The sequence below is a fragment of the Sylvia atricapilla genome, chromosome 10 (assembly GCF_009819655.1).
Source record: "Sylvia atricapilla isolate bSylAtr1 chromosome 10, bSylAtr1.pri, whole genome shotgun sequence".
Lineage (NCBI taxonomy): Eukaryota > Metazoa > Chordata > Aves > Passeriformes > Sylviidae > Sylvia > Sylvia atricapilla.
This window is the reverse complement of record NC_089149.1, coordinates 48,541-69,667: the sequence shown is the minus strand read 5'-3', so window position 1 is coordinate 69,667 and position 21,127 is coordinate 48,541. Positions and strand designations below refer to the sequence as shown.

Sequence of the window (21,127 nt, the reverse complement as noted above, 5' to 3'; positions counted from 1 at the left end):
TTCAGATGCAAAATGGGGTTCACAGACACAGGCCAGCACCCTTAGAACCAGTTTTGGCACCCAACAGTATTCCATCTCTAGAAGCCAAGATGTCCTAGGCCACCTGGTCATACTTCCCTCAGTACTGCTCAGGAAAATGAAGTAGCTAAAGGACTGGATGATAATTGACTACTACTTCAACTTACCATCCATGAAATCTAAGTGACAGATTTTTTTATTTAAAAAGAATTCTTTATGAGACAGAGTATTTCTGTACCCAAGAAGTGCCACTAGCGTAAAACTTCATCTCAATCTTTGTTCAAAACAAGCACAGCTGATAAATACAGATGAACTCATCATCCCCATACAGCTGAAGTACTGAAAAACTAAAACAGAGTTTACTTTCTCAGGGGCATGTTGTAGCTTTACAGATACTATTACCTTGCTCTAGCAATATTACCAGTGAAAAACCTTGAATTTTGAAGAATTTTCAAAGTTCTTGTTTCTAAAAAGTTAATACAATTTTAAAAACAACATTCTCCAGTACTCAAAAGACAGAGCATAACAGGCATTGACAAAAAGTGACCAGCAGAAATAATTCAAAATGTGATGTATGTGTATATATACACATCTACATGATTTACATTAATAGCTATACTAAAAATACAGAATGCAATGTTAAACAGAAAATCTAATTCTTTTTGATACACCACTGTGAAACAACCTAATTCTATTTTATAAACACTAAAACTGATTTACGGAGTATGTTATGCCAGACCTCCAGAAAATAACAAGGCTAATTTAAGAGTACACAGAAAAACACGTAAAAACAGACTTTTAACTTGGATAGGTAGTATGTGGGATTTTTTTTACTATTAGCCATCTATACTTCTTTAAAATGTATCCTTCAGTGCATCTTAAAGTTGTTTTTAAATCTAACTCACAATGTCCAAAAGTTACTTGGATCCCCTGTGCTGATTTTGAACTCTGTTGGCTGCATGCACAGACTACTCTTTTGATGAAATGCAACAAAAACCTATTTTTCCCCTTCTAGACAAACAGTCTCTGTTCCCAAGATTATTCACTCACTTCAAATGTAAAGCCAAGCCAGGCACTCAAGAATGATGAAAGCATTTTAATACAGTGACCCTCCAAGGTCTACCTTCATTTCTTGGAAAATACTCTCTTCTGGACCACTCATCTCTACACATTTAGGAAGATTTCAAATAGTGGCCATGGCTAAGAAAAGAACCACAGACTAAGACAGCTGAATGGAAGTAATAGCTTATAAACATATGTTTCTATAAATTAAAATAGTATCTTGCAAGTGAAACATTCTAGATGATGGTTAGTGCATGTTATTTAGCAGCTGAGGAACATGGAAGAGCTAATGAAATGTACTTTTTTTTTTTTTTTAATTTGCAAATAACCCTGTATAACAGCAAATTTTGGGGTCCTGGTCATCATACTGTCACATTTTACTAGATAGGAATGTCTGCAGTAACTGCTTAGAAAACAGGAATTTGGTTACTACTTTATCTGTAGGTTCACAGTGAGAAGATATATGGTAATATAGAATTAAGCAGTTAACAAAATAGTTCTACTATTTCTGTTGAATTACTTTACAATTTTATTCAGTAGTATCTTTCAAGAACGTGCATTGAAAATATTTGGCTTTCTGTTATGAAAATAATTCCAAGGCAAAATTAGGCTGAAATAAGCTTGATGAAATGCAGACAGTGAAGGCCAAAATTTGGTGACTATGGTACTGAAGAGCTTTGTTCTGATGACTCTTAAGTAACTCCTGCAGTGGAATCATTTTGCTGCTGCAAAAGGAAAAGGAAGTGTTTCTTGCCAGATGGAAGCAGCAGTATTAGAGCATGGCTGATGCTAGTGAAAAATTAAAACAGTAGGAGAGATACAGTTGTGTTTCAATAACCCAACTCCTCACATTAGATCTGTGCCAAATGAGAAGGAAAGATGTATGGGACAAGCAGGGAAAGCAAGACATCTGGGGTTTATACCAGCAAAAATTAAATAGCTTCTCTGTTATAAGCCTAAATCACTTTGGTCTTTTTTAAAGATTATATTGAAACTGGCATAATACCTAACAGTAAATTAGATCATTCATTTTACCTGCAGCAGGAATGCTATGTAAGTTAAACTACTTTTGATTTTTTTGTTTGTTTCTTTGTTCATGTGTTTTAGCTGAAATATAGATGATCTCTTCTGACTGACTTCTACAGGTTTAAATAACATTGCAACTCCAGTGAAAACATCTTTATAGAGTTACCGTCAGCTAATTAGGCCTTCAGATGGTTTAGAAGGTTATGGGATAATGGGAGTCGTATTTTTAGTAATTGTCAAAAACCCCAAATTACATTCATAAGAAAGTTATAAACATTGTGACAGCTTATTAAGACTGAATTTCAGCTCTGAAGGAATAGAAAGATGCTTTCTGCTCACAAGACAGACAAACATCAGTACACACATGCACAAGCAGCTGAGATGCTTACCAAAAACCCTGGAAGAAGTAAGAGTATTTGGCTTTATGGCCTAGTGATATTTCAAACACTGTCTACTGACTGAGCACAACAGAAGAAAGAAAACAAAGACCAGCAAGCCAACCGCAGTCTGTATCTTCCACTTCTGTTTTTCTTTGATTAATGGCCTTTTCTTGTGAATTGCTAGATTAAAACATTTTCAGTATAACACTTGCCTGGGTATGTAACTAAGATGACAAAGAAGTGGCCTGGTTTTGCCAGCTAGAATGGAAGGAAATGTCTGTGTTGCAATATCAAGTCAGTTGGGCCCAATTCCACTTGGAAAAGTAAGGTACTCACTTTTACTCATACAGTTAGACACATGCCTGAGCCTGAATTCCTCCCTAGGTCAGCAATCCAACTAAGAAAGATTTAAGACTGACTTTCTACTTTACTTTCAGTGAACACTGTATGTTCAGCTGTACTGTAGAGTCTGTATTTCCTAGCTGCTTTGGCACCAAAATTAGCTTCAAAACAGATGCTTTGCCTCAGGAAACAGCTGTCCTTCAGTAGTTGACATAAGATATATGTGAAGGGAATCCCACAGTACCTTATAAGGAGTTCTACTGCTTGTTTCATTTACTTTTTTATTACAGCACATTCTTTGTAGCCGAGTGGATAGCAGGTCCACCGGTCATTGTTTTAGGTCAGAAGCTTCTTCTGGCTGCAGTGAAGAAGATGTGGCAGAAAAAATGCTGCAGTTCCATCCTCTGGTAGAAGACTGAGGAAATCTCTTAGCTCCAGCTCCATTGCAACAATTGATAAAGTTTCTGCTCAGAGCAGGGGAGAAAATATTGTTTAGGTATTTTGTCTTTAGAATAAAGAAAAAAACCCTAAAGCATTAACAATGTAATTATTAATTAAAGTCATCAAATAATTTAAATATTGCAAATGAAATTTGAGACATAGCCATTTGGGCGCAAACACAACTGCGGGAAATCTAAAAAGTAAACTGAAATTATGACGTCGATCAAAACCACACCTCTGTCTTGACTCATTTGGTCTACATATGGCACTTACTAATGAATCTAGTATTTCACATGTTTTGTATGAAATGCAAAGCAAGCCCTAGAAATCTTATTACGACCCTAACTCAACACTATCGGTAAAACTGGACACTTTGCAAGAAGCTTCTCAGACCAAGCTGTGTAATGTTATGTTCTTAAGCAATTATAGCACAGTTACTGCATGAAAATAAATCCAAAGAAAAACTGCTGGCACCAGAAACTAGAAGCTTATGATAGAGCATGGCAACCTGTTCTGCACAGTGAACCCCCGATGCTGTTTTTCTCAGGCATACATTTTCAATGGCAAACTCTTAACAATGTATGTGGATTTATTTAATATTCCTAATTTGTCAAAACAATCACACTGGCTCCTCAGCTATACACAATATTATTAGCTTCTTACGAACATGTAACGATAGGACTACAGAACTACTAGTGTGGATTTCTCAACTTCTAGTATCAACACACTGGTTTTTTCGGTCTATGACCTAAACATCAGTACACACTTAAGCCTCCCCTGCGTTATCAATAGGAGCCTACTACCTAAGAACCATATAATCACTTAGCCTAGAAAAAAACCACTCACAATTAGTTCTGTTTAGTAGGTTTTTTAAGGGTGTCGATTCCTGACCTATACAGAAGGAGGATGATAGCAACCTGTTTTCAATACAAAAGGAATGCCGTGATTTTTATGTGGCTACACCACCTAGATTGCAGAATTCTGTGCTAATGACCAGAAACGCTGCTAAACTCCATTCGCTTTAACGGAAGAAAAAGACCCCCTGTTTTTTCCAAATTATCCTATCAGTAATCCTTAGGCTGAACAGTTATTAAGAATGTTAGATGATGTACAAAGCCTTCTGGAGTTGAGTTACAACCAATTGATTTACCTTTCAGTGATGAAATAAGAACACGGCAGTCATTTCCAGTAAGTCTAGTTCTCTTGCAAAGCTCAGGAAGCAGCTTGTTCCACCACAGAGCCTAATCCACAAAACCCCATAGCAAAAGTGTAAATCAACAAGGACTGCAATTAAGAGTACGAAAGACCTGCTAAAAGCACCCTGAACTAAGCTCAGACATGTACAAATACAGGTCAGTTATTATGAACTCAATAATTAGTTAATGTAATGCTTAGAAATGCAGTGATTTTGCATATGTTGTTTTTCAATCTTCAGTGCAACTCATTTCTGCTCAAAAATCTTTACAGTGTCCCTCATACCTCTATAGAAAAAAGTTTAGAAGATTAAAACAAGTCAAATAATTAGCAATACCAATGCAGTCAGATAATTCTTTTTCTCTCAAAACAGCTCCGTGGAAAGTGGTGAATAGCAATGCTCTGTCTCCCGACCTGATCTGTCTCATTCCAACAGTAAAGTAAATTAGGTTTTGTGCACAAGTTTGTAGATAAGAATCGGGAGAATGAAAAAAAAAAACCAAATTGGCAACTATTTTCTTTCCCTTGTGTTCAGATTTAGTACTGCAACCTCACATTCTGCTCTAATGTGGAAACAATCACAGAAACTATTTTCAGATCTGAATAAAAAGCTCAGATCTGGTTCTGAATAGTATATCCATCTGGTAGAGATCATTTTTGCTGACTCTGGTCAGCAAAGCTGCATACAATTAATTGAGTTGCTGTGCTGGCAAATGGAAATAAACTCCTGTATTCGTGGAACACTAGAATAAAATCAGTTCCAACACTAAAACTGTATAGAGGTCTAATGGGAAAATGGGGCAAAAGGACATAATCTTCCCACTAGTGTACTGATACCATTCTAATTGCTAGAAGGTCAGAAGATGGTCCCTAAAACACAGGAAGAACATATTTAAATGCAATTTTATTTGAAGGACGTGTTCTCTTATCAATTAGCTTATTACTAAGATTTCACATCATAAGCACTGAGAAACAATTTAGAACATAGTCAGTGAGAAACTAGGTAGCTTTCCATCTACAGTAGAAAAAGAACATATCACTCTTCTGAGGCACTCTGCCATCTGAAAAGACTATGCTTTAAGTTTACTACAATGAATAAAGCAAGCAACAAAATAAACTGGAGGAAAGATATTCCGTTATAATTACTGGGGACTGAGTTAAGGAATTAAAATGCCAAGGAAGAGGCTGAACTCAAGCTAAGCAATTTACTTTGTCTGAAAGCTAGGCTATGTGATCCATCCAGAACCCAGCTGTACATACAGCATTTCCATTATGGGGAAAAACACCCAAATGATAGTGAATAACTGTACTGAAAGTAGCCCACCTGATTGTCACCTTTCAGCTCATGCTGAGCATAGAACACAACTGCATCAGGACACCTTCTGAGAAGCTGGTCGATGGCTTCCTCATACTTGCCCAGACGGGTATTACAGAGAACACAGATGGTGAGGCCAACATTGTCAGCCTCTGTCAGGGGCTCCAAAAAAGGGAGAGCTGAAGCTATATTGATTGACTGACTGCATAAAAGAGACTGAAGACAAGAAGAAAAAGTATTGTTTGGATTTAAGACAAATGCTGCAAAAAATGCTAACCACAACCTTAGAACAGAAGCCCTTACTTGCTGGAATAATCATGAAATAATCACCTCCTTTAATAAATATTGCTGAAAACTGAGAAAGCCATTTTAGAGTAGATGTAAATGTAAATACTGTTATCAACAGAACTCTTCAGTATTTTTTTCTTCCATCATTTCAGTCAACCTTTTACTTTGACTTGGATAACTTAGGGGGAAAGAAGGAGGAGAGTTTGCTGGAGAAAGCTGTTCATACAAACATGAACATTTGCAGAATGGATCTAAGATACAAAGCACCAAGATGTAATACCTGTTTCATACCTGTAGCCTTGAGATGTCCTCATGGTAATCTTTGTCAGATGAACATCCCACAGACATTATGGAAGTTACCCATGGGACAATCAACCCAAAATGACTACAGGAGTTTATCTATACAAGACAGAATCAAGTTGCAATAAAAGAAACATTTCTGTTAGTGACAGTTCCATACGAAAGTCACAGTGAGTAAAGAAAATTTTAATCTCAAATAGCATAATTTAAAAGAGCACCTACCCTTTCTTTCCTGGTCCATGCAATTTAGTAACAAATAAATTGGAAACTTCTATTTAGTTCTGTATCTCAGCTTTCCTGTTCATAATTCTTTAGAATTCATCATTTACACGATTTTCTCATTTACTTAGCTTTGTAAAATTGCAAATAATCTACCTGACAAATTCTCATTGTTTTGTTTTAACCCTTATTTCTCTTCAGAGCTGAGATATCTGTTAGAACCATATTTGCAAATGTCCCCAAAGAGCAGGACTGGCCAAAGACAGAAACACAAATTTGTAACTCCACACCACCGTGTTTGATTTCAGTCTTGCTTCTCTTAAGAGATAAACTGTCTAGAATCATAATATTAAGGATGGTACTTGGATAGATTTTGGAGGAACACTCCAAAACTTCCTCTGCGTGGTTCACAGAGTCCTTAAACTTCCTTAATTCCTTAAACTTCTTCTGTGTGGCTCACAACTTACTAGATCTTCTGTTGTTTTCAATGGCTTAGTCTCAGGAAGTTGCTTCCTTGATATTCTCCAAACATACTGAGAAGTAACCCTCAATAGGAGCTCCTGAAGTATTTCTTCCTGAGAGGACACTACAAGAAGAGCTTCCCAAAAATCCACCAGGAGCTGGGGAATAGTGTTTTCACTGCTATTACACAACATCTAAGAATAAAAATTAAAGAAGACAGTAAGTTAGACTATGGTGATTATTAGTAGCAAAAGTTACAAAAGACAGGAGAAACCATTTTTCACTTTTACTACAAGCAGAATTTTGATTCTTTTTTTGTCCTGTGAGTCTATGTAATACATTGCTATGCAAAGTAAAAAGTTCATTAAATGGTTATAAGGTAATCAATTCTGAGCAACAGATTTGATTAATTTTTTAAGATTTAGCCCACTGACAGAAATTTTAGTACAACTGCCAGCAAGTATTTGCAGACTGCTAATGAGGAGGATTTTTACATATGCCAATAGAAAGTAGATGCCTTCAAAAGTAGTCTCTATAGTCCAGGATAAGATCCACTGTGTAGCTCAGCTGGGTATCATGGTAGGACCCATAAGGAAGACGTTTTAAGATCTGCTGTGCCAGCAAAAAGGATTTTTACTTGGTTTCCAAAGGTTTTTAAACAACACCACTTGTTCCAACTGGAACTTCATGACTTCTCTTTTTGATACAGGTCTTTCATAAAAACAGATATAGTGAAGATAAAAGACAAAAGATAAAAGACAAAAAGGTTTGTCTATTCCCAGCTGAAAGAAAGCAAGCTTCATGGACACTAGAAAAACTATTAGCGTTTCTTCTTATAAACTGCAGATACACACTTTTCTTTCACCAATTTAGACAAATCATGAGAACATTATACACCTTCATATTTAAGCCTGATTCTTTAAAAGTATGTTTTAATTCTAAAGACTCCTTTAAAAGGAGCTTATGTAATTAATTTATCTAAATTCTGTTACATTTCAGTGGCCTTAGGAAGATCAATCACTAGTAAGCCACTGAAAGGGCTCTGAGATCAGGGTATTTTCCATTCAAATGACAGGGTAAAAACAGGGAATTTAATGGATGTTTTTGTTGGGGTGTTTTTGTGGTGGTTTTGTTTGGGACTTTTTTTGGGAGGTTTTGTGTTGTTTGTTTTGGGGTTTTGTTTGTTTGTTTGGGGTTTTGTTTGTTTGTTTTCTGTTTGGTTGGTTTTTTGGTTGGGGTTTTTTGCTTTGCTTATTTTAACCAGTATTTCACTCCAGAAGGCCCAGTTTCTGGCTCTCTAACCATCTATCATGACTAGAGTATCTCCAACCCTCATCTTGCTCTTTCTGAAGAAATGCTGAAATGTGAGTGAAGGAGCAACTGAGGCTGCTTTTCTTTCCCACAACAATGTCCCTATGAAAAAAATAGAAGCAAAAACATCATCACAGGCCAACCTTGAAAAAGGTATCTGCTTCTTCTAGTTCAATTTTACTGTTCTCATGTAAAGCCACAGTGGCAGCCACCAATAAACCAGGCTGCATCTCCTTCAGGTGAACAGCAAACTCAGTTGGCATAACAATTCCTTCCGTACGCTGCTGCAGGAGTCGTGGTTGCCCAATAAAGCCACAAGCCAGCGTTGTCTACAAACATAATTAGATGTAAATCAGGTCAAGAATTAAATATATAGATGATTCTACTCAGTAAACTCAGTGCTTCCCCAGGCAGTGAAATTTAGATGGAAGTAGTCAGAGAAGAAATAAATCCTTTCTGCAATTCATAGAGTAGCTCTCCAGAGACAGAGATTCAAACCACATTCTGGAGCAGCAACTCCTGAAAAACAGGCCTTGTGTCTAAACACTGAAAGCAATACGCTGTTGAAAGACAGAGGCAATGCACACATTAAATGGATTTCATGACGAAATCCAAGACATTTAATATAGATAGTGGTTTGAAAAATCACTGGCTGACTTTTCAAGAGGCTACTTTGCTAAATTTCAGTAGTCTACTTTGCTAAAGTGTGATTTTTATTTTGAAAATACCCCTGAAACAATGATCAAAATGTGCTGCACTTTGTGCAACAATAAGCTATTTTGAGTTATGTGAGTGCTTTTGAAGCTGAGTATAACAACAAATTATTCCCATTTTAAAGACAGTGGAAAAATAATGCCTAAGCACATTCAATGAATTACACCGGAAATACAAGGCAGACCTAGAAGAAAATTTTTGATTAGCTTTCTGAAAGTGGGTTTTTCCCCTACTTTGAAAGAAAATGCTTTTTTAAAGGTGAAGCGCAATAGAACATATTAAATATATCAGATTAGAAAGAAAGAAAATCCAACCAAAATCACTCAAGCCTAAGCCACCTTATTCTCAAAATAACATCCATGCAGTGTATGTTTGCTCACAACACGGCAATTTCACTTAATTGGGCTGCAAAAGCAGGTGGTGCTGAATATAATTTTTGAAACAGCTCCCCACAATTCCCACCTTGCCACTCAAAACCAGCTAACTTTAAAAATCCTGCAGGACCTCTCCCACCAACGCATGATAACTAACTTTGAAACAGCTATCCATTCATTTCAAAAGTGTTTAGACTCCCAACGTTTTCTTTTAAGAAAAAGCCTCTGTTTCAAACTCTATCACTTTTGAATATTCCACTATATTTGATAGTTTCTATCAAACTCAACAAGAATTTACAGACTTGTTTCACACATGTGAACATCTATGGCAGAGACAGCTCCACTAACATTTTTGCCCCTAGTGATCGGGAATTCTTACTTTGATAGCTCTGAAGTAGGTTCTGAGCTGTTCTCAGTAAGAGTTAAGAGCTTTGATTTCACGTAAGATGTGAAATTGTATACGGAAACTTCAGTCTGTGAGCACCATGGACAAATACTCTGTTCAAGAGCAATTTTGTAACAGCTGTTTGCGTACAGATGGTGTTTCAATAGGCATATCACATTAATTTCAGGTGGAGAAGTGTAGAAATGCTACTATACAATCCTCCCATGCAACTGAAGAGCACCGGCAGAGTTGGTTACACTCCAGTAAAACAACATCTACTCGATAAGAATTAGGAGCTTTAAAACTTGTTTATTTTGTAAGTCTTCGCCAAGACAAGACTACCCTACCTGCAGGGTAAACTGTACAGTCCCACTGAATGCCAGCCCTCCATTCTACTGTTACTGCAGACAGTCTGTGTAGTATACACAGCATATCAGGAGGAAAAGGAGTGATCAGAGGTTTCTTTTACTGTAAAATGCAACTACAAGTCAAACTATCGACTTGGACATGTAAAGCATGAATAGTTCATGCTCTTGGCATACTTTACCTCCTTATAGGAGTCCATTTCACGTTCATACATTGTCAGGTCTCCCATTTTCAAAGCCAAGAAAGCCTTAGTAAGTGTCAGGACCACTGATGGCATCATCTTTTCTACTTTCTGAAGATACTTCACAGCTGTCAAAGGACATACGTTTCTCATGCTGGGACTACAAAGGATATGAGGCAGCTGCACAGGGTCCGTGAAATAGAATATCTGCAGAACTTTATTTCCTGATTCCTAATGAAATAAAAGCCATTTGATAGTTTAGACCTTTGCACATACACATTCTTCTATGACATATCAAAGTAGTGCAGTTCTGTTGTTTTGATTTTTTGTGGCTGGTTTGTTTGTATTTTTTTAAAACAGACAAGTTTAGCTTAGCTGTCAAATCACAGTGCCTTTCCTGCCTCTCTCCTCCCTACTTGTAAAAGTAAAGGATTTTTAACTGGTAGTGATTCAACCCATATTCTGGCATGCTAGGAGAACATCCACCACCAAAATTAATTATTTTTACCAATCTGTACAATTTAGCAATGATCAAAGAAACAAGTTTGTTTTGCTACAGAAATGAGAGATGACAGAAATTTGAGGCAGAGCTTTCCTAAAACAGAAGTGTCTCTGTGCAAGTGGAACCATACCATAGCAACATGCATCATGATAGCCAAATCTGTAAGATGGAACACAGTCCAAAGCATCACAGTCCAAAGCAGCTTGCTATTCAATAAAGATGGGAAAATAAAAATAATGTGAAAAAGAATAACTGTAAAATTTAAAATGCAGCTCAGCATTTTCAAAGGGAAAGTGATTAATATTTGATACACAATTCTTAAAATCAGAACTAAATGAGCAGATTACAAATAAACCAACTTATTTCTACCTTGCTTAATTCTTCACTTGAGTCTTCATTAAGAGAATGAGTTAAGTAAAATATAAATCCTCTCTCATATGTCTGTATTTCATCACCTTCTGAAACTAGTCTCTTTAAAACTTCAGTCATGGATAAACCTGACATTCTGTAGTATGGCAAAGCAAGGTGGTAATCCTTTGTGTCAAACCTGAAGGAATAGAGAAGAAGGAAAAAATAACAAAACAACTAAGGGCAACGCTTTTGCCATCACTGTAAGAACTCAAATGACATCAAACAACGTTGCAGGCACATCAGTTATCTGCATATATTGTTCATATTCAACATAATTCTGTTGAATTCAACATAATTCTGAATAATTGAATTCTCTTCAACGACAATAAAGACAACCAGATACTGAACAGACGACTAGATTAAGCTAGCTTTGTCAAACAGAAAAATTTGTATTACATATGCAATACTAATGGAAAATAGCAAAGAATTATGTATTTTTATTTTAAGGTTACACTACTGGAAACATAGCTCACCTATACCACTTTGACGTCTAAAACATACCTGCTGTAGCAGTCTCCTAAAAAGGCACAACTTTCTCTGAATGCTCTTAGAAGATCTTCCTTCTCATCTGATTTAAGGAAATAAGGGTCCATTATAGCCGCTCTGACCAGTAAGTGAGCCTCACTTAGAAGATGGATGCAGCTCTCAGTTTTAACATTTTCATAGGTTCTACTATAATCTACCTAGAACAGACACAGGATACACTTAGGCTGATGACAAAAATTAAGAATATACAGGAACAATTCTAATTAGGACAGCAGCCGTTGTATTTCTTCACAAGAAATACATTACACTATATTCAGCAATGACATGCATCAGAGATTAATTAACAGTACTTATTTTTAGTTAGCAAACTACAAAAGCAGGAGTTGGGCAATACCATTTCTTTGTAAAGCTGAATTGTTGAAACAGTGTTTATAATATATAAATTCCAACCAGGCTCTGACTCAGATTTTGTTCTGGATTTGATGCTGTCAGCCTTTCTGGAACTAGAGAAAAGAGGTGTCAGTGCTGAAATAAACACTATGCAACCAAAAAAAACGTGCACTCATTTCATAATTCAAATGCAGAAATAGGTATGTTTGCAGACCAGTAAGTGCTGGAGAGCTAAGCTGTAAAGAATTAAATATATAGATGATTCTATATATTTAAGTCATACTGGCTAATAATAGAACATGCCTACGCCTTAGCCAAAGATATGACATTTAATTTTGTACTGCAACATATTTTCTAACATGTAGCTTTGGCACTACATATATTTGGTAGTCTACATTTTTTTCTCAAGGTAATTTTTAAAAAAATTCTCAGGATAAATTCTTAGTAATGTTATTTTATCATCTTGTTGACTTCCAGCATTTGTGACTTTATGCTCATTTCTTCTATGTCAGTAAATACAATAGAATTGGGGGACAAAAAAAACTTTGATTGCTCTTCTCAATCAATAAGAAGGCAATTATCTCTACAGAGTTTTTCAACAGAGGAACCACTCTTAAACTGCAATATCCACAAGTTCAGCACTGTGCACAGAGCTGTAAGTACCATCTCCCTAAAAGACACAAATCCTTACAGCATCCTTCTTGTAGGCTTTCTTCTTTCAGTAATATCTTCTGTGTCTGCCTTAGTCAAAAGAATTATATGGTTTCTGAAATGACAGATAGCTCTTGGTCCTATAAAAAGCTGCATTCTTAATGTACAGACATCCAGTGTGACAGGTGGACAAGCCTATAAAGGAAAGTGACTGTTCTGTAATTTTACTTGGTATATGTTGAGTTTTTAAATAAATCAGAAAAAAAGAAGAGTAATCTTTGTACAATGATCTGACATTAAAAACATTCACTGGCTTTCCTAACTTTGAGTCCTTTATTTAAGCAAGAATAAAAATACTCATAAATGCTTAACAAGAATCATTTAAAAATGAGTGGAAAAAAATTATTTCACTCTTCAAAGCAACTGCACAGTTTCAGCTAGGTTTCTCAAAATAATCCAACCCAAGGTAGAAGCCAAATGCGCAAAACTTTGTCCTGAATAGTTTGAATTTGGCCAAGTTTTAAAAGATTGCCTGGTTATAAAAGCCTTGATTTCAGTTGCTTATAAAAAGCAATTACACACAGAAGTATTATATTTGCTTGCCTATTACCTACATAACCAGTATTATTTTCCCGATATGTTCCATATGCACTTTTCACATAAAACATATGCAATTATCTTTACTGGACTAAAAATGGAAAAATGCAACCTCATTTGCACAGAAATACTCTAAATGTGGGTGGGTACACTGCATATGGCCTGCTGCAGCACAGAAATCTGTGTAGAACTGCAGCCTTCATATCTCTGTAAAACTCTTACAGACACAGGAGGCAGCCTGTTGACTTACTGGAGGAACTGTGAAGTATTTCAACATAATCCACAGTGAAAACACAGAAAGCTGAGACTAGAGAATAGACAGGAGAGATTGAGTGACATTCTAGTATTAGCTATCCAGAGCAGAGAACTACATGTTTAGCTCCTTAAAATTTTGTAAAACTTCTGCTGTCCTACGGTTTTCTTATGTCTGCTAGCTACATGGTCAGAAGAAATCCTTAAATGCTATCCTAAAATACACCCACATCTATCTTTCCTACTACTTTTATTAACGTGTATCACTATCTTTACATTCAATAGATTTTTCTAATAAGCAATTTAAGGAAGGGAAAAGTTTAGACCTCCAGAGATCAAAAGCCCTCCTATAAAAAAACATGCCCTAAGTACTGGTAGCAAACTTGTTTGATTGCCTACCTGCCTCTTAGGAAAACTGGTTTTTCAAGGACACCTAAGAGCGAGAAACATCATACAATAAAAGAAAACTCGGCACCCTTTGTGTGGCTTTATACAGAAAAGCACAAAATTTAGTTTAGAAAGTGATTTTATAGCTTTTCATGTTTTTGAAAACATTCTACTAATAGTCTAGAATTTTACATGGCAGTACTAGATTGTTTCATTGAGACATCTGTAGACCACCAAAATACAACATGCCATTCATTTTGCATGTTGTTATATTGGTTAACCACTAGAAATTAACAGGATTTCCAAACCTAAGCCAACTACGTGCCACACCCACTTCCCCCAATTTATTAGTGAGATAATGAGAGGTGCACCTTCACAGTCGTGTCAATATATGGATCCTCACCACGAGCTGCTGCTGCACTGCATCGCACTGTGAAACACTGCAAGTTCTGACTAGAGGAAAAGAAGAAAACACAACAATGAAGGAAAAAAATTAAGATTTGCAAAAACCAAGTAGCCAAGACTACAGTGAATCACCTCTTTTTCCTTTGAAGGAATGGAATTAAAAGCCTAAGCAGGAGGGTATGCTGAAGTAGCACATGAGCCTGCCCAGAGATTTCCAGAAGACCATAAAGGACATATTGGAGGGAAAAAAAAATTAAAAAGGATAGTAGCATAAAGAAACATAGTAATACTATCAGTAAAACCGTAAACACAGTACCTTGTAATGACATGCAGGAACTGTGGAGTGAGGACTGCCTGCTCTGACTTCTCCGAATATTGATAAGTAGAAATTAGTTCTACTAAATTCCCAATAGAGTAGAGATATCCAACATGAGGTAAAGAGAAAAAGCAGAAGAGACTCAGAAGCTTTCTCTTGTTCTCAGTTTCCTCACAGGCTGTTGCAGAAAGTCCTAGATGTAAAAATGAGCAAGGCATTTTATATATTTCATAAATAAAAACCTGGCAATTCCATTCCAAGCCTGATACCTAAAAGATACAATCAAACCTGCCCAAGTTGCAGACTAGTTTTTTTGGTAGATAGTAAAAATAACTTTCATATGAAGCACAGTGCACATGTCAAAAGTTTCTATGACATGCTACCTCATTTGGAGGCACTTACACAAAAATATGGACATAGCACCTAGTGAAGAAATTCTATAGATGTAACTACAGAAATTCTATAGATGTAACTCTCTAGCATTAGAGTCCTAAATTCACCACAACTATTCATCCATGGACTGAAAGCCCGATCTTAGAAAATTACTTTTAATTACTTAGACAATTACATGTTCTACAGACCTTTTTGTCAAAGCCTGTAAATCACACAAGAGCCTAATACAGCTGCAGTTAAATGGCAAGTGGCTTGTTCTTTTCAGTCAGCTGCAAGTTAAATGAGGCATTGCTACTTAGCAGACAGTAAACCATCTCAAACCAAGTGAGCAGTCTGTAAAATTCAAGGGCTTTTGGGATGCATCAGACACAGCACTGTTGGGAGGACAGCGATGGGATTGTCCTGCCCTGTTCTGCACTGAGGCACCATTATCTTGAGTCCTGGGGGCAGTTTGGTGCAGCACAATACAAGAAGGATATAAACCTAAGGGTGAGACTAAGGGTGGGCTACAAAGACGATGAAGAGTCTGGAGGGGAGGCCATAGGAGAAGTGGCTGAGGGCAGCTTGGTTTGCTTAGCCTGGAGGAGACCATGGAGAGACCTAAGAGCATTTTACGTGCAGTTCCTGAGGGAATGGCATGAAGCCACGTCAGGGGAGGTTTAGGTTGGGTATTCTGAAAAGGTTCTTCCCCCAGAAGGTGGCTGGGCACTGGAACAGGCTGCCCAGGGCAGTGGTCACAGCCCAGGCCTGCCAGAGCTCAAAGAGCGTTTGGAAAATCTTCTCAGGCAGTTGGCGGGACTCTTGGGGCTCTCCTGCACAGGGCTAGGAGTTGGATTCAATGATCCATGTGAGTCCCTTCCAACTCAGGCCATTCTATGATTCTACGAAATGTGAGCGCTAACACACATTAACTTCTTCCATGGATCCTTTGGGACTTGAGCTAGAGAACCCCTAAAATCTGCATTCATTCCTTCCAGTTTTAATTAGGGCCCTTCAGAAAGGTAACGGTATCTTAGTGATTATTAAGGTTTACTACTATGATTTCCTTGGCTGGCTGAGTGGCAGTCTAGTATCTTGTAACACTAAGGAGAATTTTATTAATGCAATGTTTTACATTGTGGCTGTTTTGCAACACAAAATTTATAGGTAAAGAACTGATTAAAAGCTGATTTAGTCACACTTCTGGTGTGCTGAATTGGTATTTTAGTTCAAGGTTTATGTAGAACTTGGAGAAATTAAAATACTTTTTTGTTAACAGAAGCTCAGTTTAAATCATTGAAAAGGGAGGAAAGATCTCAATTTCAAAACAAATCATACAGAAATCACACAGTGTATGAAACAGGATACACAAAGAAACTCCTTTCACAAGTCTCCTGTGACACAGTCCATTGTGCATTCATGCATACCCACATACCTGTCTGGTACACAGGAAGCAGTTGAACAGAGTGCAACTTTATTTCTTCACAAAACCCAAAAGGTGACTGGTCAGGTGCAAAACGTCTAGGAAAAAAGTCCAAAACAACATGGGAGTGCAGTGAGAAATTATGATGATATACTTAGGATAAGTAAAAAGCAATGGCTAGAAGAGGCACAGCTCATGTTTTAACACTCAACAACAATACACTCCTATTACCAAATGTCATTAGCACAGCAATGACAAAAAAAAAAAATGGCACAGCTAGATAGAACTCTAACGAGTTCCTGTAACCAAAATCGTCTCTCTTTGCTTGTCTTTAAAATGCACATCAAAGATTGACATCACTGAAGAAATCTTGCGCTTGATTTTGACCTTTTTTTTCCTCTTTGTTTTTAGTCCACTGAGCTATATGGAACATCATGCCATCTCCAGTACTATTTTTTTCCTGTTATGTGTCATCATTTTCCCTGATTTGCTTTGGAATTCACTGTTGGACCCTGGCATCAATTCTTCCTCAGCTTTTGATAGAAATTTTGATGAATTTAAATCAGCTTCCTGAGGAGGGGACCTGAAGACACAGGTGCTGAACTTTTCTACCTGGGATCCTGGGACAAGACTCCTTGAAAAGGCTCAAAGCCGTGCCAGGGGAGGTTCAGACTTGACGTGAGGAAGCATTTTCCTACCAAGAATGATGCCCTAGACCTGTCACTGTTCAAGAGGCGTTTGGACTGTGCCCTTAATAATATGCTTTAACAGCGGCTCACCCCAGAAGTAGTGAAGCCGTTGCACTAGATGATTGCTGCAGATCCCTTCCAAGTGAAATATTCCCAGATACTAAAAAACCGTCTTTCTTTGGTATCCCATAATTTCCTCAATTCAAAAGAAACACCAAACCTTATAAAAACCCCAGAAGTCAAAATATCAGGAGTTTCCCTTTGAAAAGACAAAACACATGACTCAGTTTGGTTTTCTGTAGTAAATTAACCCAGAGAAGGAAAATACATCTGTAATACCTAAAAAGCAGATATTGCACTTGGAAGTGCTTTGTGTCTTCTGTAGGTAACTCTGTGGACTCCAGTGTGACGGGTATCTCACACAGCTTACTTTCTTCCCCAAGCAGTTCCACAGGCTTCTGACATATGATGAACTCATCTAATTCAAGCTGTAAAGGATGTGTTGAAGGACTTTCATCTTTCACACCTGAGCAACGAAAATGCTATCGTAATTGCTCAAACCATTCCACACATGGTATGACAACATCAATTAAATACTCCAATTATAGCTACCCTGCTAGCATTGGCTTCCTCAAACCACAAGATATTGAAAACAGCCATACTAGAAGATGGGAACAAGTCCTATTTCATCCTCAACAGTCTGAATACTTAAGAGTCAAGATTTCTGGAAAAACACCCCAAACAGGTAAACTGTTCATCAGGAGGTGAGTCGAAGGCAACCAGTGCCACAAATGACTGGTCATCAAAAAACGTTGACCTTTGGCTGAAGAGGTTTTGAGAAGGCAAAGGCAGCTATCATGGAAGTTGTGTTATCTTTAACTCATTTAAGTCCTAGAAAGCAAATCTTAATAACACTCAGTAACCAGAACTTTTCCATGTAGTTTTTAGTAATAAAAAAACATAGAGGTAGGATGCCATTATCTGAGAAAAGGCCCATCTTCACTCAGTGAAGAGCACTGCATTTATGTTATCCCTATCTGAAAAGTCTCATTTTTCTTACCCTTTAAATATTCTCTATGTACAATTTCCATTTCTAAACAACCATCCTTTTAAGTTTCTTCAGTTATAAAGAAAGGACCGTCCTAAGATTTATTTGTGTTGATCTGATACACATATGTTTGGAAAAAGGGGAATTGATAATTGATTACATATGGATTGATATCTTGCAATACACAGGAATGAAACCTCCTGAGTACATCTGTTTCTGGGATTTTTAGAATTCTAAGGCAAGCCCCTGAATAAGAAAAAGGACTGAAAAAGGAGAATTTGCTTGATTATGGCAGGTTCTGAGCATAACAGACACAAAAGCACACAGGCATCACAACAGAAACATTCTTAATTGTGTAAGCCAGTTACTTAGGCAGCAACACTGGTAGAATAATTTTTCTGAACACAGCACACTGAACTACTACCACTTCAACTTGCCTCATCATGGCGCCCTAAAGCAGGGACCTAATTCTGTGTCTGCAAAGGCTGTACTATCCTCTAACAGTGCAGCACAACGGCATATTTGCTTGAAATGTTACCTCCAACTGCAGGTTGGTACAACTTTTCATGCTCTAGGATGTTCAGCTGATAGTCAGTGATAGGACAATCTGGAAATATTTTTTTGAAAGGCACAGACCTTGTTTGAGACTACTTTCAGAACAATGGGAACCAATTACCAGATTCTTGGAAAATAAAAAAAAAAATAAATTATTTCAGTACCTACCTCCATCCACAGCCTTTTCTGGTGCACTGACTCCCTGAGTACATTGCTCTGTCCTGTCTGCACTTTGCTGGACCAGTTCCAGTTTCAGGATTAGAACATCCAGCTCTGTTGTTATGGCTATATGTCTGGCACAAAATGCAACTTCAGTAGGAATGATGTTATCAATGTGCAAAATTAAGGATCGTTCAAAATCTAACACAGTCAAATTCTGGTTTATGACCCGGTACTTCAAACAGAACATGACCAATTTATTTTTGCAGCCCACAAGGAGATCTCCATTCACAGGACAGCACGAAATGCACAGTGGAGGATCTGAAAGTGGCATTTCAACAACTGACATCTGTTCTTTTAAGGTTTCACTGTATGACTCTTCCATCTTGTGACCAACCATCCGAACACACACGCGAGAGCTCCCTGCAGACATGCATCTCCAGTTCGTATATGCTCTTAGGAAAGTTGCTTTGCTTTTTTCTTCAATTGTCACCAGATAGTCTCCTTAAAAGAAAGCAGTAATACTGATACATAATTAAAAAATAGATGACAGTTTCTGCGCTCTTTAGCTGTTGTAGTACACAACAAAGAACATCTTCAAGACTTAACTCTTACAGAACATTCGAAAAACAATTTTCACTAATTTTTCTCTAATTGAATACAAAGCACAAGTTTCTTTGCTAGGTGGCACACACTTCACACACCACTAAAAGCAGGGACTTACAGATGTAGGTCCAGAGTAACCCTCTATAAGCTGAGAATCCTCTCTATAAACTGAGACTGTATACAAGGCTTCCCCCACCCCACACCTTCTCATATCCATTAATGAGGAAATGTGTAGTTCTCTGCAGACCATGGAAAGCAATAGACCAATAGACTCATGAACAGCCGTGGAATGGGCTGAAACGACCACCCACTCCGTGTCTTAAAAAACAATCAAACAAACAAAACAAAACAAAAAACACCATACAAACAAACAAAAAGAAGGGCGGGAGCGCAGACCGCAACCGAGGCGAAGGCAGACGACGACGCGAGATGCGGCTCCGACCCTCCCTGCCGGCCCTAGCGCTGCCGACGCTGGGACCGGCCCGCGCCTCCCTACCCGGCCCGCTGACCGGCCCGCTCCAGCAGGCCCGCCCCACCTCCGGCTCGGAAGCAGCCTGACAAAGAAGCTGAGGGAGAGGCGGGTGGGACGGCCAGGCCCTCCTCTTGCGGTGGAACCCGGGCGGCATCGTTCGCCGCCCGCCTCCCACAGCCCCCCCCCCCGCCCCAGTCCCGGCAGAGCCCCAGGGTCGCTCCACGGACTCGAGCCTGACTCTCGTCCCTGCCTCCCCAGCCAAGCACTCACGGACCCAGCGATCGCCGGGACTGACCTGCCGAGCTGTGCGCCATGCGCAGTACCGGACCCAGCGTGGCGAAGGAGCCCAGGGCCTCGCAGCGGCCCTGCTCGCACACGGCGAACACCTCCACCCTGCAGCTGGCCGCCGTGCTGGCCACGAACAGAACATCTTGGCCGCAGCAGAAGTGCGCCGGTTCTTGCTTGCAGGGCACTACTCGCTGCGATCCGAACGGGTGCAGATTGTAAAGCTGCACCATGGTCCCGAAAAGTTCTGCCGCAGCAGCGGAGAGCACCCGCAGCTTTCCGGGGCGGCGCCCTGCATTTCCGCGGTGGGCCGAGCCGCTTCGGAGCGGCGCTGTGCGGGGCCGGGCTCGGCCGGCAGTGTGAGGCCGCCCCGGGGCAGATACCCTCGTGCGAGGTTCCGTGTGGCCTTGGCATGACTCCGGTGTTGGGTGAGCAGCCCCGGGAATCCGCCGTCATGGCAGAGCAACGCTGTCTGGGAATGGTGGCGGCTCGAGTGCGGAGCTGCTTCCACTTGGGCACGGCTTGGAGCCGCTACCGCCGGCAGAAGCATGCCTAATGCATTAGGCTAATGAAACGTGGGTTGTTCCAGTCTCCCAGTCTCTCAAAAACAGAGACTTTTTTGGTACTTAAATACAACAATTCTTTCTTAATAAACACACACACACACACACACACACACACACAAAAAAAAAAAAAAAAAAAAAAAAAAAAAAAAAAAAAAAAAAAAACCACCCCAAACCAAC

The 21,127-nt window shown here is 38.7% G+C and overlaps 2 protein-coding genes across 6 annotated transcripts in view; one reads left to right on the top strand and one right to left on the bottom strand.

Annotated features, from left to right (window-relative positions):
• CP (ceruloplasmin) overlaps positions 1-17,016 on the top strand; it is a 32,927-nt gene extending 15,911 nt beyond the window's left edge. Inside the window, exon 19 of one of the 4 annotated variants that reach the window (XM_066325642.1) lies at positions 16,982-17,016. In XM_066325642.1, the coding sequence (XP_066181739.1) occupies positions 16,982-16,989 (8 nt within the window). In that variant the 3' untranslated portion in view covers positions 16,990-17,016. Of the gene's footprint in view, positions 1-1,033; positions 2,692-3,118; positions 3,333-16,981 lie in introns of those variants that run through there. The other 3 variants (XM_066325640.1, XM_066325641.1, XM_066325639.1) reach the window with 3 other exon arrangements.
• Positions 192-20,672, bottom strand: HPS3 (HPS3 biogenesis of lysosomal organelles complex 2 subunit 1). 2 transcript variants are annotated; one of them, XM_066325637.1, is made up of 17 exons: positions 20,395-20,648; positions 19,031-19,525; positions 17,599-17,785; positions 16,583-16,668; positions 14,776-14,968; positions 14,426-14,507; positions 12,859-13,013; positions 12,172-12,280; positions 11,793-11,974; positions 11,250-11,427; positions 10,379-10,609; positions 8,502-8,687; positions 7,053-7,241; positions 6,358-6,465; positions 5,788-5,994; positions 4,420-4,510; positions 192-3,292 (listed from the first exon to the last, which is right to left on the bottom strand). In XM_066325637.1, exons 1-17 carry the CDS (start codon positions 20,615-20,617, stop codon positions 3,165-3,167), a joined length of 3,030 nt encoding a protein of 1,009 aa, XP_066181734.1. In that variant the 5' UTR covers positions 20,618-20,648; the 3' UTR covers positions 192-3,164. The 2 variants fall into 2 exon arrangements, with proteins under 2 accessions (XP_066181734.1, XP_066181735.1); XM_066325638.1 differs by lacking the exons at positions 12,172-12,280; positions 12,859-13,013 and having other exon boundaries at positions 20,395-20,672.
• Between the last annotated feature and the right edge of the window lie 455 nt (positions 20,673-21,127).

Coding starts and splice junctions, on each gene's coding strand:
- HPS3 (XM_066325637.1), bottom strand. CDS start 20,617: ATGGTGCAGCTTTACAATCTGCACCCGTTCGGATCGCAGCGAGTAGTG. Junction 14,508..14,775: donor TTCCTGCATGTCATTACAAG/GTACTGTGTTTA, acceptor CTTTTCCTCTAG/TCAGAACTTGCAGTGTTTCA. Junction 11,975..12,171: donor TTCAGCTTTACAAAGAAATG/GTATTGCCCAAC, acceptor TGTCTGTTCTAG/GTAGATTATAGTAGAACCTA.